General features: G+C 48.2%; 2 protein-coding genes across 2 annotated transcripts; both read right to left on the reverse strand.

Annotated features, from left to right (window-relative positions):
- Nucleotides 1-155: 155 nt before the first annotated feature.
- Nucleotides 156-3,406, reverse strand: LOC126581478 (serine/threonine-protein kinase greatwall). Its single transcript, XM_050245163.1, has 5 exons — nt 3,187-3,406; nt 2,075-3,115; nt 1,847-2,007; nt 1,699-1,785; nt 156-1,617 (listed from the first exon to the last, which is right to left on the reverse strand). The coding sequence occupies exons 1-5, from the start codon at nt 3,370-3,372 to the stop codon at nt 579-581; spliced, it is 2,514 nt and encodes an 837-aa protein (XP_050101120.1). The 5' UTR covers nt 3,373-3,406; the 3' UTR covers nt 156-578.
- A 592-nt stretch (nt 3,407-3,998) lies between these two features.
- Nucleotides 3,999-11,208, reverse strand: LOC126581521 (uncharacterized). The gene is made up of 3 exons (XM_050245228.1): nt 10,543-11,208; nt 6,354-6,500; nt 3,999-5,368 (listed from the first exon to the last, which is right to left on the reverse strand). Exons 1-3 carry the CDS (start codon nt 10,688-10,690, stop codon nt 5,049-5,051), a joined length of 615 nt encoding a protein of 204 aa, XP_050101185.1. The 5' UTR covers nt 10,691-11,208; the 3' UTR covers nt 3,999-5,048.

Below are 11,208 nucleotides of genomic sequence, written 5' to 3' on the forward strand. Positions count from 1 at the left end.
AGCAAGTAGACATACAAACGTAAGCCAAATCGGTCCCGATGGTTGAACGCAAGGCTATCATTGCGGGCACTGCAAACATCAATCTCACTAATCAAGATTGACCCAGATTGCTTTCAGTCAGTGGGAATGCATATTCAGGATACAGGACGACCGAGTTACCCTTGCTGATTCTCTATCGCTTTTATTTATTTTCATATCACATAACCACCACATGCTGCTCATTGAAATAATTTAACACAAACTCCAGACAGTGCCCGGCGCATGTGACAAATAGTCATAACAAATAAGTAAAATAAAACGTTTACAAACTAACTAAGAACGTTTACATTCCTCATTGGCTCGACGACGCAATCCGCGACGAGACATTCCATTGAACACTGTATATGGGACCGCTCACCGGACTCCATGGACTGGACTGGTCTCGTGAGTTGAGTCGTGCGAGCTGTGCATCGTTGCTTGTGCGCCTGCATAATCAGACGATACGGTCGATCAGTGTCCGGCTGTGCTCATAAAAGCCATAGGGAAGGACAGGGAGGATTGTGCAAGGGGACTCAGTCTGTGGCGCACAGCCGTAGGGCTCAGTAGGGATCCATCTCGAAGTTCGACAGCTGTAAATGCTGCATTACATTGCGTGCCTCAAAATACCCGGTGTCATGCGGATCATCCGGATTCGGAACGAACGGTGGCTTCAGCGAACTCATGTTCGACCAATCAATCGACGCAAAAAACGCCATCCGGCGCATCTGTTCAGCAGCGGGCCGTTTGCTTTGATCACTCTCAAGCAGTTGCTCGACCGCTTCAACTGCTTCAACGGAGAGGGACTCTTCGTCCGTCGGCCACTCGATGTTACGGGCGAGAATGTTTTCAAACACTTTCTGGGGCGTCTCATCATTGAACGGTGGTACACCGGTGAGGAACTCGTAAAGGCACACACCGAGTGCCCACCAATCGACGGCTGGTCCGTGACCTTGCTGCAGCAGCAACTCCGGCGCTAAATAATCGGGTGTACCAAGTATGCGCTCATCCGACGGCAACGGAGCCCGGCGAACGGATTTCGGTGTCCGGAAGGGTGTTTTCACTGCCTTCGGCGTGTTCTCGACCGTTAGTCCCGTCTCCTCTTCCATCACTCGTGTTCCCGCTGCAGTGGAACTATTATCACCATTGGCATTGATACCCGTGCAGATCGGCGACATAACGGACTCGTCGTTCATTTTAATGAAGTGTGCCGGCAGTAACGCTTCACTGTAGGTCTTCAGCTTGCGCGACTGTTCGATTGAGGATGGAAGCTGGAAGCGGGTGCTCTTCAGCTTGCCCAGTTGACCACCCTCACGGCGAATCTTTTGCGACGATACGGGCGTCGAAAACATGACGTTCATGTCGATCGTGATCATGTTGTCGCCCGTCTGCATTTCATCGTCCGACAGCGACCGTACCTTCAGCACACCCTTGATCGGTGAAGTGGCCTTCCGCTTCTTCGGTGTGCTCCGGTGTACCTCGCTGCAGATGTCCAGCACATCGATTTCCTGCGTTAGCCCAGTGCTGGTGACCGGGCTGGCATCGACATCCGATGCCAGTGAATCAAGCCGATTCATCGGATTCCTTCGACGCTTGATACCGCTACCAAAATGAACGGGAAGGAAGCAAGGTATTTGTTAAATATCTAGCCAGCAATCTATTCGTTACCGGCCTTTAACCTACCGGAAATATTCTGGCATTTTAAAACCTCGCGTACCGTTCCGTATTGGCGAGTGATGCGAAGATTCAGTCAAATTGCTCATGCTATAACTAAAATGGAAGAGCGATATTCATGTAGTCGAATGAGTCTCTTCTGCCCCTTGCGATATACCTTCTAGAGAAATCCGATCCATAATAGTCTTCCTTGTTGCTGTTGGCCGAATGTTCCACCTTTTCGATCGCCGAAATCTCATACGGAATGTTGGAAATGTCGCTCTTTCGACTGGAAACTCCCGAATCTTCAGTATAGTTCCGTTGCAGCTTCTTCGATACCTAAAAGGGAAGGGAAAAATGCTCAGAAATGGCCACATGGCAGACGCCAGACCCTAATGGACCCTACCATGAGACACTCGAATGGATTCGTCTTTTCCAAGCGATTCGTTTCGTCTACATTCTCCTTCTGATCCACGTCTTCGGTGTTCTCTGCTGGAACGATCTGAACACGCCGCACGATTCCGTGCGATTCGTACGATCCACTCTCCTTCACATCTTCGCTGGAGGTGCAAGTGTAGTAGGAAGATGAATCGTACTTCTCTTCCAGGACCGTTGCTTCCACACGGTGTAGCTTAACATCCTCGGCCGTGCTTACGTTTTGCTCGGCCGAAAAGAACGGACTGATGCCCGATATTTTACTTTCGTTTTGCAGCCGAGACTGACCGAACGATCCATCCGATTCGTGGTCAGATGATTCTGCTGGTACGCACTCTTTCGACACCGTCTCACTGGCCACCACTACGCTCGCTGCCTTTTGTGCGGAGCACGGTGCAACGTGACTGGCCGCTTCGGCAATGATCCGTTTATCGTGCGAACCGAAGGACAGGTGAGACGTTAGCGAGAGCAGCTGGCCGGGTGTGCGTGCATTCAGGTTAGGGGAACAGTTTATCAGATCCGATATCTCCAAATCGCGCCGCATTTCGATACGGCTGAGACCGAAATCGGTTAGCTTCACGTGCCCGGTAGCGGACACAAGCATGTTGTCCGGCTTGATGTCACGATGCACGATCCCGTGGCTGTGCAGATACTGCAAAGCGAGACAGATTTCCGCCGCATAAAAGCGCGCCGTGTTCTCGTCGAAGAACCCGTACATGGCCAGCAGGGACTTGAGGTCACCACCGACCATATACTCCATCACGAGGTACACCGACGACAGGCTTTGCAGCGAGTAGTAGAGCGTCACGCAAAACGGGCTTCTCGAGAGGGCCAGCGCGTTCCGCTCCGTGATCACCTGCGATACCATGTTCTTGTTGATCATCTCCGTCTTCTGCATCACCTTGATCGCGTACAGCTTGTTTTGATCGCTCTTCTTATAACCTAGAAACACCTTCCCGAACGCCCCACGGCTGATCGGTTTCAGGATGCTAAAGTCCTTGATGGTTGGAAGCTGTCGAGAGCAAACAAGGGGAATCGTATTTAGAACCGTGAAATCACGCACCATCGAGGGTTTTCCTTTACCTTTGGACTCGTTGCACCCCCCAGGGCGGTAAAGTTTTCCAGCGTTCGAAATATGAACTCATCGCCACTGCTGCTGCCGTTTGCACGATCTTCCGCCGTCCCGAGAGAGACTTTCTTTTTCGGCGTGGTGTGGTGCTCGCCGTGCATCGATTCCCCAGTCTTGCTTTCGGCCGTTGCGTGGGCCATTTTGTGCAGAGCTTTACGAGGTCAGAAACTACCGAATGAGGCACACATCAGGCCGAAATTAGAACCAAATTACACAAAGATTTCACAAAGATTTTCAGATTACAAGCGCCGTTGACCGTTTGATTAAAAAAAGAAAAAGGCAAAAAGAAACCGCAACTGTCAACGCGAGTTGCGGGAATTCAGCACTCAGCGCCATCCTCGGAACTCCCGAACGCGAACGCATAAACATTTCGGTTATGTTTTTGAAAAATTGAAGCGATCGTTTTTCAACGACTCTGAAACATGGGAGCATTGCCACGCCAAGCAACACCGGAAAATCATCGATTTAGTGACCAATTACCTGGATGCGGCACGGATCTGCACGCCCTTCCTGTTGGCAAAGTCATCATCTTTTTAAACCAAAACTAACCTTAAACCAAAAAAACCTAAAAGAAACTGTAACACTTCGTGCAGGACAGATTTTCAAATGATCGTGATTAAGCAGTAAACGCAGCATAACTCTGAGATCCAGCTGGGCCGCATACAATTCCCCCAGAATTATAATCGAACCAATTAAATAGAAAGAACGCTGATCCGTTTTCACGACAGGAAAAAAAATCTCTTCGTTGCGCTAAGCAGAGCTAAGAAAGCATTCGTAGATCAATCGAATTTATTCACATAGGTGCTGATTACACAAGAGATTCTTAATTTACACTGTTACTCTCCCTGCTCCCTTATAGTGTGCATCCCTACAAATTTAAACGCTGAAGCGCATTTGGCTCTAAATCTATCTGTTCACCTGTATGCTAGGAATTGCCGAGAAAATTTGGATTTGATTTTGGATTTGATTTGTTAAATCACACGCTTATATACTCATCCGAAGCAGATATTCGTTTTCCGTCCGCTGATCATGTTTGCTTGTTTTTGGGAAAAATAAAGTAAGTCACATTCTTTTACACGTATTTTTTTAATATGAATTGACACCTTATACGATTAAACTACAGTTGAATACTACTCTACGAGGACGATTTTAAATGAATCGATTACCGTACGGCACTTTAGCGGCTGTCCGATCTGCGTTCTAACACCATAGCGCAAGTAATAATTGTTTCTTTTTTTTAAATATTCATATTGCTATATACACCTGCCAAGAACCCCATAGTATGCGATAGAATGATATAAGAATTCTTTTTGTCTAGTAAAATTGAATTGCCATGTAATTGTTGTATTTTTATCGTAAATGTATTGGTTGGATTCGCTCCAGAAATGTAAATGTAAATGATTTACGAAACGTTTGAAAAAAGTGTATAGCTTATGTTTGCTTCCCGTAGATATGATATAATTGTTTGTTTTTTTTTTTTGTAAAATTACCTCTCCACACTATCCTTTGGTTTTGGGCGAAAGCATTAGTGATGTTATTTATAATATAGGGGGGGCTGCATCATGAATTGATTCTGCTAAAACCCTCGTTTTTTTTGCTGTTCCTGCTACTGTTGCAAACGGTACCCATCTGCATCACACTATTAAGGCATGCTTGGTGCTTGATTAGATTTCCATTTATGAAAAAAAAATTGCTTCGTGCGTTCCGTGATGCTCGCCTTCGCTTTTAATGCTATGCACATTTGGGAGAAGCCTAGAATCTACCTAGAATGATCATCACCGCGTCCGCGTCCGCCGTTGCCAGCCACTCTGCCCCTTTATATCGAGGAGCTCCAGTGGTTTGTCGGCTGATTGGCGATGGTTGTCCCCAGCAGCAGCAGTACCAACGGTATCAGAGCCCCGGAAATCACTGTCACCACCGTGCCACTACAGTGGCGCTCATGTTTGTTCTCGAAAAAGTCCGCTTCCTCGTCGCACAGGCACACCTTGTAGCTGCTGTTGCCGTTCCCGTTCAGCATGTTGCTGGTTAGGAACGTTTTGCTCGTCACCAGCGTCGTGGTCGTTTTCGTCGTGTTCTCGATGGCGCACATCATACCGTAATCACACTGGGCCGATTCCGCACACAAGTGACGTAGTCCTGCGTGAAAATGGGTTACCAGTTAGTCCGCGTAGGTGGAGGTGGGAGAGAGAGAATGAAATCCTACGCACTAAAACCCGCTCCAGCAGGGCTGCTATCAGCCCTTCTTCGCTCGTTAACCGCGGTCACACTGATTCGTTCTTTCTGATAAGCTGACGACCCCCCCACTGGGGACCTAACTAGGCCACACTCTGAACCACCTGCCCTTCGCGCGTGGTGGTCATTACACATCGACATTGAAGCTAGACCACCAGCAGGGAGCTCCACGTAACGCATTTTGGTGATACCTGAGCATTCGGCTCCTCGAAAAGATGCTATCACATGACGATAGCCCGGCGGATGGACATTATTTGCCACTTATGAGCCTAAAGGTCAAGGAATTTATTACAGCTTTATGGCGGCATACAACCGGCAGCCAGCACGGAAAGCCCTTTTTCCTGAACCGCACGGACCTAACCGAAGGGGCTTTGACTAATGCTTTGACTCGGTGGAGGCATGTAAAAGAAGAAAAATAGACATCCCTGCTGTTCCCCGGTATTTCAGGCATTCGTGTCCGTGGAGCGGAAGCGGCATTGAATGCATTTTCTGAAAGTGAAACCGACTGACCTACAGGCCACGTGAACATGCGATCCCTCCTGGCAGTCGTCCTCCTGGCTACATCGTACGCTGTAAATCCCCTTCTGGAGAGAATGGAACGGAAGTACGGGACTAATTTATTGTTGAAACGCAAATCACTACCACCCTGCCGCACCCCGCACAACGAACGGTTGTGCAGCGTAAATGTAATCTTACCAAGCACGATCAGCACCACGCCGTTACATGAAGTTCTATCTACCCTCTCCTAGCTCCCCGTATAGTGGATCTGTTGCGCCGGCCTAGACGGCGGATCTAACCTTTCTAGGCTGTTGATTACACACGTATCAAAGAAAAACGGACGGTGCTTCCGGTTGGCTGGCTGGCTGGGGTGCATCCTGTTCGCGCTTACCTTTATACTTGGCCGTACACAATCCATTAACCGGAGCCTTAAAGTCCCCGCACAGGCACCGCATACGATCATCGATAGGATCGAGGACGCAGCTTGTGTTCTGTATCGTACCGCAGTCCCCATGGCCGCTACAGCTTTTCGCTACCACTGTGGACAGAAAGAGAAGAAGAAGGAAAGAAACAAACATACACGTAAATGTTAGACGGTCAAGTACTGTATCCTTCTACAACGGATAGTAAGTTTAAGACGCGAGCAACGTTCAACAGCGGTGGTGCCATCACGAAGACCTTTAATCATCGAGCAGCGTCTGAGCGTTGATTGAAGGTTGTCTAACCGGAAGTTACTCCACCAATCGAGGCTCAAAAATGGTCATTATAAACTGTACTTCAGTCCAGGCCCCGCCGATAAGCCGCCCTTCGATGCACTTTTGGGCGCGCGCTCGCGCTATCGTGAGCACTGAAGTCATCGGGCAAGCCCGAGCATCGTCCGTCGGTCATGTTTGCTTCCGTGTCTAGCTGCAATTAGATTTCGGACAAAATCAAAGCCGAACATCTCGTCCCACGTGTTCGCGTTCGTAATACAGGATTGGGACGGCGATGTGGCATAAGAAATCAAAATCGAAGCGAAAAAACCAGTCTAAACGTAAAGGGTAAGAAACCTTTCGTGCCATTCTGGCTCGGTTTTTTGTTGCTTCAGTTTCATCTGGCACGGACTTGAAGTGGCTGCATTCGATGGTCCTAGAACATGAGGGCGCAACAAGGGCCCAACACGGCAACCCGTGCACCGATGACAACTGATGATAAAGACGGTCGGTCGCCGGTTGGTTGGTTGGTAGCCCCCGTCGGGGCCAGCTACCGTGTCTACTGCAATATTGTCCGTGACGCCCGCCCCGGAGCCATTGAGTTTTAGGCTTCGATGGGATCACCAATTATCCTTCATTATGTGCAACAAGCGAAAGGGTTTTGAACATGAATTTGCTCACTTTTGTTGGCACGAGTGTGTGCTGTAACATGCCCTTCAAACCCATGGTGTGCATGTTCTAATTGAACTTCTCTGGAGGCGCTGAATGGGATGCATTCATTTGGAGCTTTGATGGACATTCCATCTCACATCACGCAAGCGGTGACCCTGCGATCGCTCATGATCAATGAAAACAATGGCATTGCGTTGATGTTAGGATTCGCGGTGACGCGCGATCTGATGCGAATGGAATCTGTGAGTGAATTGATTGATCGTTTCAATTCCGATCTATTAATAGCATTCAAGATGGGCTGCAAGAACTAACTAGATGCTCTTTCAGTGTTGCGAAATGCGCAATATATTGCTTCCTATAGTTGTGATCATTCGACCATGAACCTCGTAGGATATCTTTTAGAGTTAACAACGGAACAGTGACGAATAAATCTGTTTGCATAATTTGTAAGTTCGTCTCATCCTGTTGTCGTTTCGGAACTGTTTTTGCAATCCATACAAGCATAACCTATTCATGATGGCAGCCACGAGAAACACCCTCATTGCGTGAGACCATTTTGATGGTTCATTTCCTTCCGTCATTTATATTTGTGTTTTATCGGCCGAGTACCCGTACGCGTAATTTTTTCTTCCATAATGAATCGAAAAAAAAGGTGAAAACCTTGTCCCAACCGAACGACAATCGTACCGTTCCCGTACCATGACGGGAGGCGAAATCATTTACCATGCCAGATCAACCATTTCGATTTCAGGTTCAATTAGTTCGTTCGTCCGGCCCCCCGGGCAGGGCCATATCTTGATTCCGATAAACGTGCAATTAATTCGAACACCACCATAAAACCGGTGAACACAACAAATGGTGATCCTGACCGAACGATAGAGTCACGATGTTGGAGGCCACCGCGGGATAGGGTGTGCTTGTTACACGTTCGCTCCGATTGCCAACGACCAAAGGACCAAAGTCCCATAAATTCGGCACCTTTCACCTAATCCATACCCAACGCGTGTAGCCGTTCTTAGCCGTGCTGTGGTGATGGCGCGAGAAATACCAATCTGTTGATATGCCATCGAGAAGTGCTTCGAACAAATCCGTCGCTCCGACCGGAGAAGGTGAGGTCCGGGTGGTGGCTCCGGTGGTGTGCAAACGCTACTAAACGGGTTGTTAATTTGTATTCAATTATTCGGTATTTATACAGCGAGCATAATGTGGTCGCGACCGATCATTGGAACACCGCTTTGTTTCTGGTGCTTTCCTTTGCCTCGCAGTTAGGCGCCTCCACTGGAATACATTTCGCCATCGCATGGCATCGACGCCACTGTCTCTTCGTGCTAACCATCCCTAAATGCGGGATCCGCACTGCCAATCCAAGACCTGATTTAATCTAATCACGGCATATGTACACTCGCGACCGGTGGCCAACCTACAATAATAATAAGTGGGGAAAAAATGGCCACATTCGCAGGCGGCGCAGGCAGGCCAGCACCAGCCCTCCAGCCTGCCAACCTGGTGAATGGCCGCATTCATTAAAATACTTTCCGCCGTGCTCATGGTGCGGCCATGGTGGAAGCGATAAATTTCCTTCTCCTTTTTTTGTGTTTGTTCCATTCTCGCCGCGGTTCCGTTCATCCTTGGGGCTCGCAAAATAAGACGCACGCACATCCAGCACACCGCGGTGGCCACCATTGGCCACCAGCATAAGCGTAGCAGCATCGCACAAATACACACTCTGCCTCACACGCCTCTTGTCCGGAGACATTCTTTGTGCGGTCAAGAATGGCCCCGCGAGACGATTATTAGAATTTTGCTTTTGGGTCAGCTCGCCACTTAGCGATCTTCATTCAAACGAAAGGAAAAAAGAAACGTGCCCTGACGGAACCTGGCGGGACCGAGAGCACTGAAGCACCAGCGCGATCACGGCGCTGCGGTGACCTATCGTTTCGCGTGTACTACAGGTGATTAGAAGCTTTATGTTCCGCAGGAAATGGAAAAATGCCATTCTGATAGCCCCGGCTCCGGTGCCAGGACATGTTGAATATGGGCGGCAGTGGTAGCGCGCTACAGTCTTTGGCATAAAAGGTCTTCACGCGCGCATCTAGCATAAAGGACCACAGCACCTCGGCCCGCGTGTGCTGGCAGACGATTGATTGTCTCGATATGGTCGAAAGAGAAAGCGCTCGACAAATAGTGGAACGTTTTTCTCTTATTTTTTATATTTGTGAAAAATTATGAACACGCGCGCGTGTGTCCTGACGACTCCGACGCGTCGGTCGGGGTCAGGTTGAGTTCGGTTTTTCGCTACGATCCGGCCTATCCGACTATTAAGATGTCAAGCCGCCAAAGCCCGCCGTTTTGTGTGCGCGTGTGTCGGTTGAGCGATTAACCTTTTCCATTTCCAATTAATGTATAATTTCTTCTCACAGTGCCGGTTGTGGTGCAAAAGGCTTCCCATCTCCGTTCAGCACCTGATAGTGATCGTGCGCAAACTACTTACCCCCACCAGCCCGTGGGAGGTTATTTAGAGCAATTTTACCTCTCTGTTTTAAATGTGGTGGTAGACTAGAACAAGCGTTTGATTTGTAGTCTGCGCCACTGAGTTTAATTAGTTTGGTTGTTGGACAATTAATCATCTTCTATTTTCTGTTATTAAGTGGACACATGGTATTCTACCTACTTCTCCTTTACATGGCAATACTATGTATAAAGCACTACAAGCAATTTAAGACCAGTATCTTTTAATTTGAAAATCAGTTTTAATTTATTGTTTAATGATTAAAGCAAATAATTCTGAGATGCTTTGAATTATTGCCTTCCTTTGAATGTTCCATCATGATATAAAAATGTATATCAAGAAGCACAGTATAGTTATGGTGATATGAGTCCACAGCATTAAAAAGGCTTTAACTTAAACAAAAGCCGACGAATACACGGAATCTCCTACACAAGTGAATGTAGCGACATTGTTAGTAAAAAAAACAGTGTCAGCAAATCTAAGAGGACTGAACGAAACCTTAATTTGATGCCGCCGAGAACTGAAAAAAGCAAAAAAATGAAAAGGCAAATGCCTACAGTCCGTGTCATTGATGGATGACCCTTGGCAGCCGAAGAATTAATGACTTTTTACATCCACCATGGCAAGGTTCCAAGATTTAGTTTGGAGTTACAGCACCAGCACCAGCATTCTCCTCGATAGCTCTTCCGGAATCCTCCTGTTCTTACCCGGCGGTGGCGTCGGTGGTGCCTGTTGATTCGTGTTGGACTTCCCGAAGGTGGTCAGCGCCGACGAGCTGACGCCAAACAGCACTATCAGCACGGCAAACAGTGCACTTATGCTTCCACAGTGTGTCATTTGCTTTAGCGGTCCCATCTTGTGCTTCTCCTGGACGCCTTCGCGCCACTCGCCTAGCTTATCCTTTGGCCCAGCAGACTCCCGTAAACCGTGGCACGTCCCACTAGCAGCAGCACCTTTGGCGGAGGCTCTGTTTTAGATTCGGTCGATGAAACACGTGGAGCAACAAGCTCGTGAAGGTGTGCGACTCACGACAAGTTCCACACGTCGTTCTACTGTACTGGGGGGTCTTAGAGGCTCCTTAGTCAGGCACATACACGCACACCTCCACTAAAACACGGAACTTTTTTACCTAATTTCTCACTTAAAATTTACTCAGTACTAGCAGCAGCAATACTAGCACACGATGGCCACTTCTATTGCTATCACACCCGGTTCACGTTTCGTCATTCGAATATCAAATCATTGTTCCTGTTTGGTGAGCACACTTAACAAGTAGAACAGAACCGCAGAACCTGCCTCAGGGGCGTGTGTAAGAAAAGATGAAAAAAAAACAATTCCCGGAGCTCAGTGCCAACAGCGACCGTACTGCTGCG

The sequence above is a fragment of the Anopheles aquasalis genome, chromosome 2, assembly GCF_943734665.1.
Source record: "Anopheles aquasalis chromosome 2, idAnoAquaMG_Q_19, whole genome shotgun sequence".
In the NCBI taxonomy this organism is placed as follows: domain Eukaryota; kingdom Metazoa; phylum Arthropoda; class Insecta; order Diptera; family Culicidae; genus Anopheles; species Anopheles aquasalis.